Source organism: Vitis riparia, chromosome 2, assembly GCF_004353265.1.
Source record: "Vitis riparia cultivar Riparia Gloire de Montpellier isolate 1030 chromosome 2, EGFV_Vit.rip_1.0, whole genome shotgun sequence".
NCBI classification, from domain to species: Eukaryota; Viridiplantae; Streptophyta; class Magnoliopsida; order Vitales; family Vitaceae; genus Vitis; species Vitis riparia.
Window position 1 is genome coordinate 17,883,500 of NC_048432.1, and position 20,122 is coordinate 17,903,621.

Genomic DNA, 20,122 nt, shown 5'->3' on the forward strand with positions numbered 1-20,122 from the left:
TTTGATTTAGATAACATTTTTTTGGCTAAATAATATCAAATTTAGGTATTCTTTCAAACATTTGATCCAAGTTATCCTTTGGTATGAAGTGATTTCTATTTGAAGTACTTTTAAAATATTATATGTATGCTTATTATATATATTTTGATTATAAGTTTGATTAGGATGCCATTGTGTAATAATTCTTTTTTTTTTTTTAATCGTAAAGCCATTTTGGGATAAGACACTGTACTAACGGCGAACAAAAAATTTAAGCGGGCGAATCATCATTGCAATGAGCAGATTTTGTGGGAAGGAAAAAGGTAATTTAGCATAAAAGATGAAAAATACAACAGTAATAAAACAAAAAGAGTATCCCTTGAAGTATCTTCACCTCAGACAAAAAGGAGGAGAAAAGAAAAAGGAAGGGAAATTCTTTTCCCTTTACTTCCACCGCTAGAAATATTACATTCTTCATTTTTGCCTAAACCTATCAGCCGCATTTCTCCGCCCGATCTCTCTCCGGAGATTACCTGAACTTCAGAGAATGCTCAAAGTTCATCATGGGAATCATCGTCTTCTCCTCCATCTGACCCAGCACCCGGGGCTCCGCCTGATCTCTGGTAAACAGCTGTGATGATTGGGTTGCAGACAGCTTCCACCTCCTTGAGCTTCTCATCGTAGTCCTCTTTCTCGGCGCTCTGGTTGTCGTCGAGCCACTCAAGGGCCTCCTTCACGGCGGTTTCAATCTTCTCCTTCTCATCAGACTCGAGCTTGTCAGCAAGCTTGTCCTTGTCATTGATCTGGTTCTTCATGTTGTAAACATAGGTCTCCAGGCTGTTGCGGGCATCAATCTTCTCCTTCACCTTCTTGTCTTCCTCTGCAAACTCTTCCGCCTCACGAACCATACGGTCAATCTCCTCCTGGCTCAGGCGGCCCTTGTCATTTGTGATGGTGATCTTCTCTGATTTACCCGTGCCCTTGTCCTCAGCCTTGACATTTAGGATACCATTTGCATCAACTTCAAATGTGACTTCAATTTGTGGGGTTCCCCTGTTCAACATAGGAATCAGATAATCACATCAATTTCTGCCTACAGTAGGAGTTATTTTACAGAAGAGTTGGAGTGGACAGGTTTCGCAAACCTTGGAGCTGGAGGGATTCCATTAAGATCAAATTTCCCGAGCTGTCGGCAGTCCTTTGTGAGACTCCTTTCACCTTCAAAAACCTGATGTCAAGATAGGAGAGAACCCCAGTGAGATTACAACAATTCCAAAACAGAACTTGTAGAACTTGATTGAGGTTTGCATTCAGATACCTGAATGGAGACGGTGGTCTGCTGATCCTGGTAAGTAGTGAAAACTTGAGATTTCTTGGTCGGGATAACAGTGTTCCTAGGAATCAACTTGGTCATCACCCCACCAACGGTTTCAATTCCAAGAGTGAGCGGAGCCACATCCAAGAGAAGAATATCTGCATGGAACAAATATCATATCAAATATCTACCATTCGTCAACACTTGATGCACAACCATCTATCGATCATTGATAGAGAATGGAAATAATACCTTTGGTCTCATCACCACCCTCTCCACTCAAAATGCTTCCTTGTACAGCAGCACCAAAGGCAACAGCCTCATCTGGGTTCACACCCTTGTTGGGTTCCTTTCCATCAAAGTAGTCCTTGAGGAGTTGTTGAACCTTTGGAATCCTTGTGCTTCCACCAACAAGAACAATTTCATCAATCTGTCTCTTCTCCAATCCAGCATCTTCCATTGCCTTCTTCACAGGTCCCATGGTCTTTCTGAACAAATCATTGTTCAACTCTTCAAACCTGGCACGGGTCAGGGGTTCAGAGAAATCCAAACCATCATAGAGAGATTCAATCTCCACTCGGACTTGGTGCTGGCTACTCAAGGCTCTCTTGGCACGCTCAGCTTCTCTCCTCAGCTTCCCAAGAGCTCTGTTGTCCTTGCTGATGTCCTTTCCGTGCTTCTTCTTAATCAACTTGATAAAGTACTCCATAATCCTCTGGTCAAAATCCTCACCTGCAGGAAAGAATTGAACCTTGAGCATCCACAGTATAATAACTTCTCTCGTAAATTTTCTTTCAATGTGCAAAGAGCAAAGATGAAAGAGCATCAGTAGAGAAAAAAATTGTCACCTCCCAAATGAGTGTCTCCATTTGTAGCAAGAACCTCAAAAACACCATTGTCAATAGTCAAGATGCTGACATCGAAGGTTCCACCACCAAGGTCAAAAACAAGGATGTTCTTCTCACCACCCTTCTTGTCCAAACCGTATGCAATAGCTGCAGCAGTTGGCTCATTAATAATTCGTGCAACATTCAGGCCAGCAATAACGCCAGCATCCTTTGTAGCCTGCCTCTGGGCATCATTGAAGTAAGCTGCGGGTTGCATGGAAAGCTAATATGAGTAAAACATCCTAATAAACAAAATGCTAATTCACATTTCAAGAAGAGTGTGAGCGGGCAGTTCAAAACCTCACACGTTATATCTAGAAGAGTGATACTCACCGGGCACAGTAACCACAGCATCCTTGATCTTCTTCCCAAGGAATGCTTCAGCTGTCTCCTTCATCTTAGTCAAAATCATTGCACTGATCTCCTCAGGGCTGAAAACCTTGGTCTCCCCATCCTTGATCTTGACTTGAATGTAAGGCTTCCCATCCTTGTTAACAATCTTGTACGGAACAAGCTTCATGTCCTTCTGAACCTCCTTATCTTCAAACCTGTCAAAAGTGATTTAAAGCCTCAGCAAAATGTTCCTTGCCAACTAATACAAAGCATAGACCAAAAGCTTTAGATAGATAGATGTATTACTTTCTTCCAATAAGCCTCTTCACATCAAAGATAGTCCTTTCGGCATTGACAGCCGCCTGGTTCTTCGCAGCCTCACCAATCAGTCTCTCACTGTCAGTGAAAGCAACCCATGAAGGGGTAATACGATTTCCTTGGTCATTGGCTATGATTTCAACATGACCGTTCTTGTAAACACCAACACATGAGTAGGTTGTTCCAAGATCTATCCCAATGACAGTTCCCAACTTGGTTGCTTCCTCTTTTGCAATGGAAATTGCAGCTAGAAATCCTGCAATGCAGTTTGGAAATATTAAGACTCAAATAAAGCTCACACAGCCAGCACTTAGAACCATTTTCAGTTCAGGTGATCCAGATTGTCAGTTCTTTCTGAATTCAAGTGACACAGTACTAAAATTGTAAAAATAAAGGAGATAGAAAAAATAATGCAATATCATGTTGCAGGGTTAATTGCAGAATTAAAAATAGGTTCATGTAACCAAATACACCATAGAGCACAATTCTTCACAGATTAAGAAAAAAAGGAAAGCAAACTTTATCAGTACATTTTGAAAAACTAATGTAGAAAGCCTGAGAGATTTGTTTTGAAGAGCTCTTTCATGTTCAAACTTTACATTATTCATCCTAAGTTCCCATCACTTTGTGGGCTAATCAACAAGGCCACAAAGTAATTATGCATAAGCACCCTCAAAATGCATTTGATTAGTTTTGCCCAAAACCACATTACATTCTAAACGATAAAATGGTAACTAACTAAATAACACAAAGCAATTATACCAATTGCTTCTAAGTGTTTTATCTGTTAAAACGACTGACATTCAGATGATCTCCAGCTATTAAAGGATTACTCTTTCCGAAGAGTACAATAAAAGTACCACAAAATACAAGTGAAATGTGTCAAGGTATATCTCAGCCGTGATAAAAACTACTACAAAAACTAGATCAAATTTATCGCCCTCGATTAATCAGAATGAGTCCTCAATAACTTCCAGCTGATAGCAAAACAAATACTCGCAATAAAAGAAGAAAAAAATCGCACATTAACAAGTTAGAGCTGGAGAGCCTATAACCTTTATTTTCATCTGATTTCCCGCTAACCACACGGATCTAACCCAACTTACGCAATATCAAATTTTCAACATAAAATGAAAATACAATACAAAAACCACTCATAAGTCTCATGCACAAGCTCCATACATGCTTTCACTTTCACGTTTTCAAAAGCAGATCTACTTAACTAACCATCAAACCGTTATAAACACACACGTCCACAGATCCACCGCATTTTTTCAATCAAAACGAGTTCAAACAGCGAAATGAAATCAGATCTGCGAAAGATCGACACTCACCGAAACACACGATCGCCGCGACGATCAAAGACCCTCGTCTTCTCCACGAGCCTTCCATGGCTCTCTCTCCGAAGAACGAAAACTAGAAACGATTTGATTCACGGAGAAGAAAGAGAAAAATGGATTGATTGCTTTGTAGAAATAAGATGATTTGCTTTAATTCGAGTCTGACACTCCGAGAAAAATGAGATGATCTTATTCCTGCATTTCTCCCCGGGGTTTTATATAGGGCTGTGTCGCGTATGGAGTGAGATATGGTAACATGTCATCGACGCTGACGTGGACCAATCAGATCTCGAAGGATGGTGTGGCCATCCAATGGGAGTTCGTCTTGTGTTGGGATGATCTCTGCCGTTGGTTGTCGAGTTGTTCGCGTGTCTTGATCTTGGCCGTCCGTGTTTCTCTCTTATGACCATTTTAGAAGTCTACACGTGGTAGGCTTTCGGTGGGGCTTCGGACCCTCCTTTACTGGATTTAAAAGCTTCTAGTTTTTTCCAGAACATGTAATTTTATTTTTTATTTTAATATTTTTTGAAATAGTATCATTTTTTGTTGTCGGAAAGTAAATAAAGCTATTTAAGAAAACACAAAATATATAAATACTTTTTCAGTTAGATTTTTAATTTTCATAAATTGAAACATATTGGACAATTAATGAAAAAATAATAATTAATTAATTAATTTAAAAGCATAAAAAATATTTCCCCATAAATTCCTAATAAAAATATTTGAATGATAACCCACACAATCCAACTCTTCTCGAAACAGATCATCCAAGAGAACTGATTACCTTTTAAGCAGGTTTAATAAAAACATTTTCATTTAACAGGGGATGGAAATGCAAAATATCCCAAGGTAACAAATACATTCGTGAGACCTTTACACCATCATCCAAACCGATCACAGGACTTGGCTTATGGGAGTTTGAACCCATCTCTTCATCTGGCTTCAGTTTTCTGGTACTTGTGAGTTGTGATTAGACCCACATCTTCATCTGGTTTCAGTTTTCGGCTGATACAACATCTTCTAGTTTCAACCTTGTTCATTTTGATCTGGGTCACTTCCTCTGGTTTCAGTTTTCTGTTTCTTCCGATTAGGAGCCAGCTCTTTACTAGATCTATACACAGCGAAAGAATTGAACAAATAAACTAACAAGATAAGCATCTGAATCCAAACACTACCCACGTAAACAATGTCTTAGAACATAAAAATATAGCTAAACATCTATGTAGAAAGTAAAAGATCCCTATGCATCTAATTATGAGTTTTCAGAATTAACTCTATCATGTTATCTCATCACTTCAAAATTGGCACCACTCTCACTTCCTACTAGATTTGTTGGAAATGGGGCAAATTGATGAACATGACCATGTAAATAAAATGGAAACAACAATAATAAATGGAAAGCCTCTGGTCATATATTCAATAGCACATAGCAAGACATTGATCTAGCATACAATTTTTTGCATGTGGTTGGTTGACAGGGAACTAACTCCTAGTCAAGGACCATCCTAGGAGAGAGAGAGAGAGAGAGTCTAGTTATATACTCAATAGCACATAGCAAGACCTTGATACATGTATGTAGCATGCCAGTGTTCGTGTTTGGGAACAACTTTTTTGCATGTGATTCCTAGTCAAGGACTGGTTTCTTTCCATCCTAGAAAAGTGGGAACCCTGCCTTGATACAATGAGAGAGAGAGAGCTTTGTGCTAGTTCACTTTACCATTCAAGACTTCCCCGCTGTTGTGAACAAGATCCAACCAAGCTACTATCTTTATTGAGAATAATCCTATTTCATAAGTGTACCAAGCATAAAGAAGATGATTGTCATTTCAGTTGAGATTTGTTAACGCAAAAGCAAATCATTACTCCTTATATTCAATCGGATCATCAACTATCATTCACTTGTAATATCTTTCATAGATTGTCTTCCAAAGCTAGGCAAGTTTAACCTCTATGCTCCTACTTAAGGGGGAGTGTTAAGTTTATTTTATGTTGTTATGTTTTATTAAGAGATATTTATTAGGTATTAGTTATTTGGAGTATTTTTGCAAACTTAAACAGTTAGACCTTTTACACTTTTTTTTCCTCTTTCCCTTTTTTTTTGATAGGTAATTTTTTCTTCTTTCCTTTTCCTCTTGGCATAAAACAGTTAAAATAGCATCAATGACAAGATGCACCATGCATGTTACATAAGATCACAGACCAGGTCCATCAAACCACAAAAGCAGAAACTTACATAAAAGAGTGGAGTAATATGGCTATATGATGTAACAAAACTGAATGAGGTTTTGAGTGATTCTTTTCCATGTATTTAAATGCAAATTTTTGCATTAGAAAATGATGAACCATGCATGCAAGTTCATAGAAATGACAAATTATGCATTCAAGCTTACTGTGTGAACCTAACAGTGACAATCCTTTAACATATACTTCAGCTTGTAGAAAAAGAAAGGAACAGCAACTATGGTGTTCCTAGCGCCAGAAATGTACTGGCACAGGGACGGGCACCAGCATGAGGTACATGAGGTTCCCAACTTGTCAATCAATTTATTGAAAAATGCAGACTACCCTTATGAAGGATGTTTCAAATTTTAAATTTGAATTGCCTAAATGGATGATAGAGTTGCTTGAAAGATAGAACCAAAAGAAGAATTCAAGGGACACTTCGATGAAGTAATGGATTCTAATGAAAATTTGTGTGCTAGGATTGTTGGATCAAAAAATGCTGGAGGCATCTGTTTTTATAGTCCTTTTTTACTTTTATTTTCTTTTTCCTTTTTCTGTTAATTCTGTCCATGGAATTGAACCTGACACCTACTCCACCCCTTGTCAACCCTGCTTCAGGGGCTAAAAACAATTGAATCATCTTTTAAAACCAGTACACCTAACATGAATCATGATTTATTTGTGACCCAAGATATCGTGAAGTTTCAACAGGCCTCAGAGATTCAACTTACCTTTCAGCTGTTCCCCTTTTTGAATTGGTGCAAATGCATGCCTTTAGTTCTTCAGTGCTTATAGTGTCTTTTAGACTACACTTTAATAAATTGCATTCATTTAAAAACTTGTCCAACCCAGCCAAGCCTGGAATAGCTGACAAATCCTTAACCTGTCCTCTTAGATATTCCATCAAAATGAACCCTGCACAAGTTCCCAGAGGGAAAAAACTAATCAGCAAACAAAATTATAAATTGCAACTCTACGTCAAAATGACTCCAGTAAAAAACATAAAGACTGATTAAGCTTCAGAAAGAGTATATCACAAATAGAACCTTGATAAAATTAATGCATTTCAAGTATTTGAATAACATGTAAAAACAAACTTTATTCACCCAAAAAGGCAAGAGAGTTCTGCATACTAAACAATAAATGCCTAAGAGAGAGCAGATCTTTACAATTCATGCAGATGAAAGAGAGCAGAAATCACTAGATGAATTCGCTTCTGTAAAGTTAGTACCTGTTTTGCTTATTCACTTTGCATCTCTAATGAACTTTGGATCTTTTCATCATAGTACATTGAGAGAGGGAATTCTGTGACATTAAGAGCACCTCACCTAATTGGATTTTGGTTTTTAAAATCATTTTGAACAATCAATTCAGTACCCCTGTTCAAAGTGGCTTTTGGTCAAGGCTTTGACCAAAAGGGTCACCTTCGAACCAAAATGTCCGCCTGGAGTCTGAAGAATCAAAGGCATCAAAGGTTTTTGGAGTATATTTGTCACATGTCATTCTTTTTTCTTTTTTTTTTCTTTTTTTTTTTTTATAGTTAAATGTTTGCCCCCATTGGGACTTGAACTTGGAACCTTCCACAAGCCCTCCCAACCACTTGAAGCTGACCTGAAGGGCTTGTCACAAGTCATTGTTTTGAAGTATCTTCATTTTAAAAATAAAAAATAAAAGAAACAAAACCATTTTTTTTTTTTTTTTTTTGTAAAAAAGAAAAGAAAGACATAGGATTTCAAGGTTATGATGGCCTGCTAAAGGGTCTTAAGTCGACCACTATGCTAGGAAGCAAATATATAGATGCCTTAATGACATAGGAAGGGTATCGATTCAGTAAGTGCCAGAGATCAGCAGAAGGAAGCTACCAACATGTCTGTCAGTGAAATGCTTGCCTTTTATTTGATAATCATGGAATCACTTATAAAGGTCATAGATATATAGTAAAAAATGCTAGTAATCTCGCCCTGACTTGGTAGAGTTTGGGCAATCCACATTAGTTTTCACACCAAGACAATGGACAGATAATAATTATCAGAGCAAGAGTGCTCTTATGGTGACTTACAATTTATTCAAAAGTGGCTATTTGAAAACACTGCAGGATATGATAACACACACAGATGGCTTCTTAGTGAGAGATGGGTTAGGTAAGTGATTCTTTGGATGCAAGATTCAGGCATATTATTCATAAAATTCTAAATATTCTTTAACTTCATACCTACATCTTGATAGCCAATATGAGTGCCCTTATCGGAACATATAGGTTAAGGTGCTTGCCTACCAAAATATATATAGCGTGTGTTCAATATCTAAAACTGAATCTGGTTAGTGAAGAAGAAAGATAAACCCATCTAGCATTACTACTAAATGAAATTATTACACTCAAGAACATGGAATGGAGAGCATACCAAGGGCTCGAAGCATCTTCAAATCAAACTTCTCAGCAAGATCTTCATGACCAATTACTTTTGCACGTCGGAGAACCATCATTTTTAAGCTAATCAGCATATCCTGCCAAAATGCTTAATCTCTGTCATTTGAATTTAAATAGCCTTTCTGCATGCAGAAAACCGAACTGCATTGACAACATAAATAGTCTTCCCCAACAAAAAGAAAACAGAAGCCAAGCACTTCTTAAGAGGTCACCTCTAACAGCAACTTCTCAAACAGTGTTGTACAACTTCCAAATAGAAATCGGTAAAATTTTAAAAAAGGAAAAAAAAGAAAAGAAATACTGCTACATGTTTGGTTGCCCAGAAAATTGAATCAAAATAAACGATAAAAAGTAAAAATGATTTTCCTTCCTGTAGTTTCGTTTCGTTCTTTGACAACAACGAACTCAACTATGGTCTAACTCTTAATTGCTTAATTGATTACACCTAGTTTGGTTGCCGAGAAAATTAAATCAACAGAAGAAAAAAAAATTCCCTTTCTAATTTTTCACTGTTTAGGAACATCAAAGTAAACTATTGTGCAATGCTGAATTGATTTATTGGAGCGAAGCAAGAGAATGGGCCACAAATATCCTTTTTGCTTTCCCGGAGTTTCTCAGCAACCAAACAAGTGAAATTTGAACTCACAAGCTCAGAATCGGATAGGGAACATAGCCAATTGACATCTTCGAGTCGATTACTCCCCAAAACTAGTTGAATATCCATATGCTCGGGAGATCCTTGCTTCGATCAATATATCTACTATGTCTTCCAAGAGAAACCCTAATCTGAGTCCTGGCAGAATACCGCGGATCCACCAAAATGGCAAAATGTTTAAAAATGATAGGGCAACATTTGGTCAATTGAAGAGTTTTTGGTCAAAATGACTCATTTATTAAAAAAAATTGTAATATCTAACCACTTTTTAAAACTTATGTTTAAATTGGTCTCTTTGGTGCCACGTAGGCGTCATATCATTAAAAATATTTTTTTTCATCATTTTACTTAAAGTCTCAGTTGACAACTGAGGTTTCATTTTTGAACTAAAACCTCTGTTGGTAACTGAGACTTCATTTTTTAATTGAAATCACAATTGCCAACTGAAATCACAGTTGTCAACTAAAACTTCATTTTTTAACTAAAACCGCAATTATCAAATGAGACTTCATTTTTGAAGTGAAGCCTCAGTTGGCAACCGATGCTTCATTTTTTAACTAAAGTCATCGTTGCCAACTGAGGCTTTAGTTATTTTTTTTTTTTAAATTTAAAATTTAATTAAAAATTATTAAATTACAATTTATGATTAAAATTTTAAAAATATACTTGAATAATAAATTATATATATTTAAACATAAAAATCTAGTATTACTTCAACAAACATAAATTGATAAATAAAAGATATTATAAATGGATATTTTATTTATTAATAAATTAATAATCTTAAAATAATAAATTTATATAACATATAAATAATATATAAAATTGTATAATTTATTAATTTAAGATATTTAATTTGTTATTTTTTAAGATATTAATTTATTTGTATTATGATAAATTTATCTTTATCGAAATACTAGTATACTTTTAAGCCGTAGTTGTTAATTGATATTTTACTCTCAAATTTAATTAAAAACTATTAAATTAAAAATTATTATTGAAATTAAAATATATACTTTAATAATAAATTATTTATATTTAAACTTAAGAATCTAGTGTTACTTCAACAAATATAAATTGATAAATAAAAAAGATATTATAAATGAATATTTTATTTATTAATAAATTAATAATCTTAAAATAATAAACTTAAATAATATATAAACAATACATAAAATTGTATAATTTATTAATTTAAGATATTTAATTTGTTGTTTTTTAAGATATTAATTTATTTGTATTATGATAAATTTATTTATCGAAATAATAATATACTTTTAAGCCGCAGTTGCTAACTGAGATTTTAATTATAATTTTTTTTTTTACTTTCAAATTTAATTAAAAACTATTAAATTATCATTATTATTGAAATTAAAAATATATACTTTAATAATAAATTATTTATATTTAAACTTAAGAAACTAGTATTACTTCAACAAATATAAATTGATAAATAAAAGATATTATAAATGAATATTTTATTTATTAATAAATTAATAATCTTAAAATAATAAACTTATATAACATATAATTAATATATAAAATTGTATAATTTATTAATTTAAGATATTTAATTTGTTGTTTTTTAAGATATTAATTTATTTGTATTATGATAAATTTATTTTTATCGAAATAATAGTATATTCTTAAGCCGTAGTTGTCATATATAAATTTTTTGACAAAATTAGTTAATAAAATTAATCACAAAAAGTCTACTACAAAATGTAATTTTTAATAGTTTAATCAAAGTTACAAAAAATATACGGTAAACATTAATATAGTGGAAAATAAAAAACATATATAATATCACATGCCTCCACAAGGAAAGAACCTATGTGTAACTGGTACTCTTTTCCTTTTTGGACGCTTCTCTCTAACTGTAGCAGGTATTGCATGTGACACATGAAGAACATCTGTTTGTGATGAGGATAGAGCTGGAAATAGAGGTGGTGGTGGAGGTAGCAATCTTAGTCAACGTAAGCCCCACCTATCCCTCGGAATAGCTGGCGGTAAATCTAACGGAGTAGATGTGTCAATCTGCACTGATGGTGGGTCTGAAGAGGTAGGAGGTTGTAATTGAGGTAGGTCTAAACAAGTAGGGGTTGTACTGATAATGGGTCTGAAGAGGTAAGGGGTTGGGCTGATGGTGGTTCTGAAGAAGTAGGAGCCTGAACTGAAGATAAGTTTAAAGAAATAGGGGGTTGTATTGATGGTGGGTTTAAAGAGGTAGAGGGTTGCACTGATGGTAGGTCTGAATAAGTAGGGTATTGCATTGATAGTATGTCTAAAGAGATAGGTGACTGTACTAATCGTAAGGATAAAAAGGTGGGGGGTTGTAATGATGTTGATACTGACAATGTGATGGGCTGACAACTACTATATCTACCTCTCCCTCGAGATGTCGACCGACCTCGAACAAGTGGTAGTCGAGCAACTGTTGACTGAGTTGGTGACCTACCTTCTCCATGCTCTACATGTGGGATACGATAAACATCCTGAATAATGCGCATAACATCAGTGGTCATACGAATAATATCAACAATACCAGTGTGACAAACATCACTATTAGAGTCCTCTAATGCATGACCTCCTCGAGATATGATAGATGTCATAGTCTCAATCTATCACATAAAATTATATATAATTATTTGTTGGAATAAATATTATACACAATATGTACATATTAAGTTGGTAGATAAGGTAGTAGCCTGGTACTACATAGGTCCAAAATCATCCATAGGTGTAATAAAATGACATGTAATACGACGATACTATGTCATGTATGGAGCATGGTAGTCTATATGAGGCTCTATAGGCTCTGCAATGACAATGTGGTCCCCCCTAGCCTCCCATAATGCCACGTAGTGCTCATGATACAACCTTCAATCAAATTAAGGTCGACCACGTCGATCTATGGAGTGAAGGTCAGAATCTATAGGGGGTGTCGAAAGAATACCCTATATGAGTCCAAACTATCGCAACACACGCTCAGGATGATGCCACTCAACAATATAAAAAAAAAAAAAGTGGTGACATCGTTCGCCAAATATCCTGATCAACTAAACAAATGTCTAGAAGCAACGCTAGTATATCATATATGTAAGGCTGCCATAATATATGATATATTCAAATTTTAGTATGTATTTAATAAAGTTTAAATTATATTATTAATATTAATAATCTTGTTAAATAATACTAATATTTAGCCCAAACTTGATCAGATCCCTGTCTATCAAACTCATCTTTGTATGTGACCAACACATGACGAGGAGTGTCTGTATGAGATAAGGGAACTTCATCTATAGGCATTGGTGCATGGGGAAGTGATCTATTAGGACAACCCACATGTAATCGCTCCCATGACCATAGCTAAAAATAAAACAAAATTATGTTTAAATGCGCATAATTATGAAAAAATTAAATAATTAATAAGACTTGTAGTTATACCTGCAACAACTGTAATGGTCAGGCAATAGTTTCTGCACTATCTAAGCTAGCTCGACATAACTCTTGATAAATATGTGTTAGTGTTGCACTTCCCCAACCATATTGTGCAGTCTCACCAAAATCTTTAACATGGGTAGAATTGCTAATTGGATGTAAACTCCCTTCTTATCTGGAAATAATGAACCACCAACTAACAATAAAAGTTATGCTATAGCATGGCACTGTAACGTGACCTTATCTACAACCCCTGGTGGTAAGTGGGAGAAATTGGTAGTAATAAAACGAACTCTAAGGGATGCTCCACGAATATCAGTCTTTGTCAGTCGAACACCTAATAACTCCTCACAAAGTGCATGCCAATCAGTATCTGTAGAACTAATGACAAGATGACCATGTATACGTAATCCAAATAAGATGACTACGTCCTACAATGTGATGATCATTTCACCAACTGGCATGTGGAATGTATGCGTCTCTAGGTGTCATCTCTTTACCAATGCAGTAATCAAAGGCCAATCAACCTTAACATGACCCACTCGATGAAAGACATGAAATCGTGATTGTATAATGTATGGCCGAACACGATCATCCAAAACCCACTCTCGACGAAACCTGTGTCGGGAAGTCAAAACACTACCCATATCTGGATCAACACGAATGGTGGATGATCGATGTTGATGTTGAAGAGTAAGCACATATGTATCCTCAGGGTCAGGACGAGTAGGAAACAATGGGGTATCCATGTCTGCATGTACATCAATAAATGATATAAACAAAATATAAATGAATTGACAAGATTTAGCAATGTTGCTTAAATTTAATGTATTTAGTTAGAATTGAATGATATTGATTAATTTTTTTTTTACAGGCTAGAGCTAAGTGAGTACTACCAAAGTAGATTTGGGAAGCTAAGCGAGCTACCAAGATCTGAATTTCACACTATAACCGGCAGCTATAAATTGCGTATTAGCAAACCAAATTGACATGGAAGACAACAAAAAATATTTCTCACAAAAATTTCTCATGATGGAACAAAACTTGTAAGTCAAAAAAAAAAAAATTTCACAAATTTTTTTCACACACGAAACACAACCTGTGAGCCAAGAAAATTTCTCACAAATTTTCTCACGCATGGAACACAACTAAAAAATTTTCATGAATGAAACAGAACTTATAAGCCAAAAAAAAAATCTCATAAATATTTCTTACACATGGAACACAATCTATAAGCCAAAAAATATTTCCAAAAAAATTTCTCTCAAAATTTTATCATGTATGGAACACAACCAAAAAAATTTCTCTCAAAATTTTATCATGTATGGAACACAACCAAAAAAATTTCTTACAAAAATTGCTCACGAATAGAACAGAACTTGTAATCCAAAAAAATCTCACAAATATTTCTTACACATGAAACACAACCTATTAGCTCACAAAATATTCTCAACCTGTAACCCAAAAACATTTGTCACGCATAAACTCAAAACTAACCTCAATTTTGTAGCTCCAAAAAGGTCAATTATAGTGGCCCACTGGTGGGCTAGGGCTTGAAGACAACCTCTGGATACACCCAACCATGGGATGAAGCAAATGGGAAAGTTAAAAAAAATAACATAAAAAAATGTCAAGCACGAGATGAAGCAAATGAGAAAGTTAAAAAAAAATAATATAAAAAAATTGTTGGCTCCGGTTTATGTCGACAGACGGGTTATTTTGAACATTAGTTTGACTTGAAGCCACTTTGATATTAAGTTTAGGGACAAGGCCATTTTGGCCCAAAACTCATAGAAAGGAACCAGTTCAGCTTATTTAGGATCCTCCAAAATGTAAGAAAATGACGTGGCAACGTTTAGTCCACAGAATCAATGGTCAGCACGTATAATCATCCCAAGACTCTCATTTCCAGCTATCGTGGACTATGTTCTCTGATCCTCCACGCCCCTCATTTTAAATACGGTTATAATTTTAAAATTCAAAATCTCTATAATATTAAAATATTTGTTATTATATTAAAAATTAAAATAATTTTATTTTTACTATTATATATTTTAAAATTTTTGAATATTAAGATTTCTATTAAATACATTACTTGTTTTTATTTTTAAAAATAGAAAATAATAATAATTTTATAATTTAAAAAAATAAAAATTCTTATATAAAAATATAGGTTTATTTTATATCTTTAAAATTATTTTCAAAAACTTTAAAACTTGAAATAGAAAAAAAAATTGAACATCTTATTTTTTAATGTAAACTTTAAAATTCAAATTTTTTCTTAAATTAAAATATTTTAATTTCCTATTTATTTAGATTTTTTTTTTTTTTTTTTTTTTTTTTTTTTTGCCTTTTGAATGAATTAATGGTAAGCAAAAATATGTGGTATTAGACTATTAGTTGGTCCATGTACTCTGTATCTGTAAAGAAATACTCATTTTGGATGAAATTGAAAGTTGGGATTCTTCCGCCCCTTTTAGTCGATTAATCCTTTATCATAATAGTCCCCTCTCTAAACGTTTCGGCAATACAGCACCATTTGAAACCCTAACCATAATTCTCTTTCAATGGCGATCGCTTCTCCCTCTGTTCCAACCTTCTTTGCCTCCTTCTGCTGCACCGGGGCCGAGTGCACTCGCTTCTTCCTCCGATCGCCATCCCTCGTCGGCAATCGATCCCACCGGACACGTCGGTGTCGGCTCACTATCTCATCGGGTCTCAACTCATCGAAGCCGTCCGACGCCGGAGGGCATGTGTCCCCAAACAACGGGGATTTCCAGTACGAGCTCCAGCATGGGTTCTCGGCGCAGCGGAGTAAGGGGTCGCCGGTGTTTGTGACACTGCCGGTGGACGTCGTGAGCTCTTCGGGGGAGGTGCGGCGGTGGAAGACGATGGTGCAGTCGTTCCGGGCAATCGCATTGGCGGGGGTTGAGGGGGTGGTTATGGAAGTTTGGTGGGGGCTGGTGGAGAGAGAGGAGCCTAGGGTTTATAATTGGCAGGGGTATATGGAGATTGTTGCATTGGCTCGAAGGTGTGGGTTGAAGGTTCGAGTTGTGATGGCGTTTCATCAATGTGGCACTGGACCTGGTGATCCTTCCTGGTTAGTGTTCTGTTAATTATTTTGACGGCAATGCTAAGAAGCGGATTTTGCTAATCAACTGTTTTTTTTTTCATTGTATTTTCATATTGTTGATATTTTTCATGTTGCTAAGCATCACATTTCATAGTTTGCCCCAAGTTGATGGGTCAGTAATTCCAATTTTACTTAATTACAAGTCTTTATTTTCATGTTGGGATAGTATCTTCAGAATCTTCCTCTTTCTTTGTGGTGCCGTCCTCTATAATTTCACAACTAGGGATTCCTCTGTTCTGAGGCTTTCTTTGTGGTGCCCGTATTAGGTCCTCTATAATTTCACAACTAGGGATGACAATGGGGTGTTTTTGGATATTGGCCCGTAATAATGGGGGATTTGAAATTTAAATAAAAGTGTCACGAACGAGTATGGACGACTTATTTTTCTTTTAAACCGACGGTTCGAGTGGGTTCAGGTATTAGGTATTGGCCCATCCCAATTATATATAAAATTAATTTAATTTAATTTTTATTTTCTAATAATAATAATAATTAAAAAAAAAGTTATAAAAAATAAAATATTTTTATTATTTATAAAATATATAGGAAGGGACAGGTATGGGAAATTTGTATACCATCCTGTTGCCATCCCTAGTCACAACTTGCCCCAAATGACCCTTCCTTGAGCTTATACAGAGGAGTAAGAACCTTTTGGAACCTTTGGAGTCAACTACCCTAATGGAGAAGTAGAGAATTCTAAACTACCCCAATATAGAAGTAGAGAATTCTAGAAAGGCTAGAGAAATCCACATATCTCTACACTAGTATGGAATATAAGGAAGTGTGTAAAGAAATCCAGAGAGTTTTAGAGATATCTCCTACATATTTTGTATATAGGATTTGTATAGGTTATTCTAGTAAATTCTAGAGATGTAAGGAACCTTTTAGGATTCCAAGGAGTTTCTTGGGTGCCTATAAATAGGGTATGACCTCATTTGGTTAAAGCACCGAACACTTGAGTGCATTGAAGCATTTTAAGGCTAACTTAGCAACATCAAGTGGCTTGAGTTGTCTAAGTGCCACACATGAGCTTAGGAAAGGCCTAAGTCCATGACAATTGACTAGCATCACTTGCCTAGGATCTAAGGCAGGTGGGTTGGTGATAAAGTAAATAGAGGTTTAGACCTTGTCTACATTGCATTTAACCTAGATGTTCAAAAAGCTGCGTTGCTACAGCCGGGAGGTTTGGCTTGCAGGGCATTAAATTCTAAACTTGAGTCCCTGAACTTTTTGGTTCATATGGTGTCTCTTGTTCTATTGGTTACTGTATTTTGTATATAACAAAATTCCTTGCTCCTTTGCATGCTTTTGGGTTTTTATTTGGGTCTTGGCATTTCCTTCATTTTTTCCTTTACTGATTTTCTATGACGAGAGCAATCTCGTAAAGCTTGTGTTCTAGAATATTTGATTAAGTTCTAACCCATAATAGGCACCACAGTAATGATTCAGTTCTTTCCTTCCTAATTTTGTTTGTTGATATTTAGCCTCTGAGTTCTGTTTGAAATGTCAATTCCTTTATTTCAAGTTCAAATCCCTTAGGGCTTCTTTTCCTTTTCTCTTACATGTTATTGGCTCTGAACTTGTCCTTTCCTGTGTTGAAGGATCCCTCTTCCTCAATGGGTGCTTGAAGAGATGGATAGAGATCCAGATTTAGCATTTTCTGACAGGTTTGGAACAAGGAATACGGAGTACATTTCCTTAGGATGTGATATTCTTCCTGTTCTGCGGGGGCGATCTCCAATCCAAACATATGCAGATTTTATGAGGAACTTCAGAGACACTTTCAAACCTTTTCTTGGTCTTACCATAACAGTAAGATGATTCCAGGATAGTTCCTTATATTACAGTTTTGGTCTTGGATGTAGATTGCTTCATGCCCAAATCAGTTTTTTGCCGTATTAAATTGTTAGTTATTTCATTTTGGAGGTGATTCAAGTTGGGATGGGTCCTGCCGGTGAATTAAGATATCCTTCATGCCCTTCTCATAAGCTAACATGGGCTTGGAGGTCTTATGAACTTGGAGAGTTCCAGTGCTATGATAAGGTATGCATAAAGGGTCATGTTCATTTACAGGCTTGTAATGGAATCTCTACATCTGAAAGAGGTCATTCTCATCATTTTCTTTGTTTTTCCTGTTCATTGTTTGTTTTGGACAAGGTAATTTCATTCCTTTGGTCCTTGTAACGATATGATTCTTTCTTTTCTCCTTGCTAGTACATGCTTGCATCCCTGAATGCTTGTGCTAGGGAGATTGGAATGCATGAGTGGGGAAATGGGGGTCCTATTGGCACTGGGAACTTGATGCACAATCCCGAACATACTGAATTTTTCAGAAGTAACGGGTCTTGGAATACACCATATGGTAAGTTTTTCCTTGAATGGTACTCAAGAATGCTACTTCTGCATGGAGAGAGGATATGCAAGGAAGCAGAGACCATTTTCCGTGGTATTGAAGTTCGCACATCAGCGAAAGTGGCTGGAATCCACTGGCATTATGGTACACAATCTCATCCATCCGAGTTAACAGCTGGCTATTATAACACATCGATCAGAGATGGATACCTCCCAATTGTTCGCATGTTCTGTAAGTATGGATTTACCTTGTGTTCCACATGCTTTGAAATGCAAGACGCAGATGAGAAACAGAGGAACCCAGTCAGTAGTCCAGAAGGTTTTCTTAGACAACTTCTATTGACCGCTAGGATTTGTGGTATACCTCTGGAAGGGGAAAATTCTAGAGCTAGGTTGGATGACAAATCATTTCAACAGGTGCTAAAGATGTCGAATTTCTACTCAGACGGTCTGGAAAAACCATCCTTTTCATTCAACTTTGTGAGGATGGACAAGAACTTTTTTGAATACGATAATTGGGTCCGCTTTACTCGCTTTGTTAGACAAATGTCTGGTGGCAACAATTTTCGAGCCAAGCTAGAATTTGGAAGAGTGTCCAGTATGAAAGTTGGAGCAGCTTGTGCATATTAAGGAGTTTTTACTTCCTGATTCATACCCACCATGCTCATTTTGCATTTTTCCCACTACCATTTACAGTATTTACCCAATACATGACTTGGTGATGCATCTAATGTACTGTTCGATGTGTGGCAATGCTTCATTTTTTTTTGTGATTTGTTTGTTTTTTCCGTGTCTGGAAACACCAATCCAGTGTACTACGGATAGAACATTGCCTTCCTGATATTTTGAAAATGGTTGGCTCTTTATAAACTTCTATATACATCTTCCTATTTAACAATGAAATACATTTTCCCTCTACTTGAGTTGTGGTGATGCTCTCTTGGTTTTCCATTGGATTCTTGGATGTCATAACAGGTGGATCATACTTAAATTCGTTCTATTCCAGTCCATTTTTCCCCATTTGAATCTAGGGCCCTCTATTTTTTAATCATTTTGCTCCATCATAGGCTGTTTATGTTCATTTTGGCTTTGATTCCAGTAAAAATTTTATTGGTTTTTGATCTTTGTTTGTTCTTTAAAGAACAAGTTCCCAGATTATCATGACAGGTCTTTCTCCCAAATCTGGGCTTTTTCTTCAATGATCAAAAAGATCAACAAAGGTGAAGATGGCTTTCAAATAGGTTCTTTTTTTAAATATCCGACATGGCTCAATGAACCAACTCTGCTACCATAGGGATGTAAGCGGAGTACAGAAGGCCTAATCCTCACTTGTAAATTTATTTCCCATGCTTCCCGCTCTTAAATTTATTCCCTATTCCCGTCCGCACTTACAAATTTATTTTCCCGTCCCAGCCTCATTTGGGTTGAATCCCAGACTAGACCCGGTGGTTTTTTCAAAATTTTTCTCATATTGCTACCCACGTTGATGTCCATGAAGCTATATTCCCACAAACCCTTCTTTCTTTTCTATTTTTTTCTCTGAAAGGCAGACAAACCCTTCTTTTTATTCTTCCAGAGCAGGTTTGGTAGGATCTTGCAAGGTTGCACAATGAGGGCTACACAACTAGATATATAATTAAGCTAAATTGGCCTTTTCTCAGAACCAAAACCTACCCTGTGTCCCTGACCGAACCCAGGAGCCCCTTTTGAATCACATG

The 20,122-nt window shown here is 35.9% G+C and overlaps 3 protein-coding genes across 3 annotated transcripts; 1 reads left to right on the top strand and 2 right to left on the bottom strand.

Moving 5' to 3' along the window:
• Window positions 1–283: 283 nt before the first annotated feature.
• LOC117932115 (luminal-binding protein 5) lies at window positions 284–4,359 on the bottom strand. Its single transcript, XM_034853168.1, has 8 exons — window positions 4,167–4,359; window positions 2,821–3,088; window positions 2,515–2,729; window positions 2,143–2,385; window positions 1,547–2,026; window positions 1,298–1,452; window positions 1,125–1,207; window positions 284–1,032 (listed from the first exon to the last, which is right to left on the bottom strand). Exons 1-8 carry the CDS (start codon window positions 4,222–4,224, stop codon window positions 531–533), a joined length of 2,004 nt encoding a protein of 667 aa, XP_034709059.1. The 5' UTR covers window positions 4,225–4,359; the 3' UTR covers window positions 284–530.
• Window positions 4,360–4,935: 576 nt separating this feature from the next.
• Window positions 4,936–9,658, bottom strand: LOC117928369. Its single transcript, XM_034848266.1, has 4 exons — window positions 9,470–9,658; window positions 8,798–8,900; window positions 7,127–7,310; window positions 4,936–5,283 (listed from the first exon to the last, which is right to left on the bottom strand). The coding sequence occupies exons 1-4, from the start codon at window positions 9,545–9,547 to the stop codon at window positions 5,199–5,201; spliced, it is 450 nt and encodes a 149-aa protein (XP_034704157.1). The 5' UTR covers window positions 9,548–9,658; the 3' UTR covers window positions 4,936–5,198.
• Window positions 9,659–15,382: 5,724 nt separating this feature from the next.
• LOC117905789 (beta-amylase 1, chloroplastic-like) lies at window positions 15,383–19,322 on the top strand. Its single transcript, XM_034818658.1, has 4 exons — window positions 15,383–16,019; window positions 17,654–17,864; window positions 17,979–18,095; window positions 18,267–19,322. The coding sequence occupies exons 1-4, from the start codon at window positions 15,487–15,489 to the stop codon at window positions 19,032–19,034; spliced, it is 1,629 nt and encodes a 542-aa protein (XP_034674549.1). The 5' UTR covers window positions 15,383–15,486; the 3' UTR covers window positions 19,035–19,322.
• Window positions 19,323–20,122: the final 800 nt, after the last annotated feature.

Bases quoted from the DNA above. Each gene is read 5' to 3' on its own strand.
- LOC117905789 (XM_034818658.1), top strand. From the start codon at position 15,487: ATGGCGATCGCTTCTCCCTCTGTTCCAACCTTCTTTGCCTCCTTCTGC. The intron at 16,020-17,653 runs GTTAGTGTTCTG...CCTGTGTTGAAG, and splicing joins GGACCTGGTGATCCTTCCTG to GATCCCTCTTCCTCAATGGG. The intron at 17,865-17,978 runs GTAAGATGATTC...TTCATTTTGGAG, and splicing joins TTCTTGGTCTTACCATAACA to GTGATTCAAGTTGGGATGGG.
- LOC117928369 (XM_034848266.1), bottom strand. From the start codon at position 9,547: ATGGATATTCAACTAGTTTTGGGGAGTAATCGACTCGAAGATGTCAAT. The intron at 8,901-9,469 runs GTGAGTTCAAAT...GCATTTTGGCAG, and splicing joins CCCTATCCGATTCTGAGCTT to GATATGCTGATTAGCTTAAA. The intron at 5,284-7,126 runs GTAAGTTGAATC...CGCTGTGTATAG, and splicing joins AAAAGGGGAACAGCTGAAAG to ATCTAGTAAAGAGCTGGCTC.
- LOC117932115 (XM_034853168.1), bottom strand. From the start codon at position 4,224: ATGGAAGGCTCGTGGAGAAGACGAGGGTCTTTGATCGTCGCGGCGATC. The intron at 3,089-4,166 runs GTGAGTGTCGAT...ACTGCATTGCAG, and splicing joins CGCGGCGATCGTGTGTTTCG to GATTTCTAGCTGCAATTTCC. The intron at 1,453-1,546 runs GTATTATTTCCA...TGTTCCATGCAG, and splicing joins GGGTGGTGATGAGACCAAAG to ATATTCTTCTCTTGGATGTG.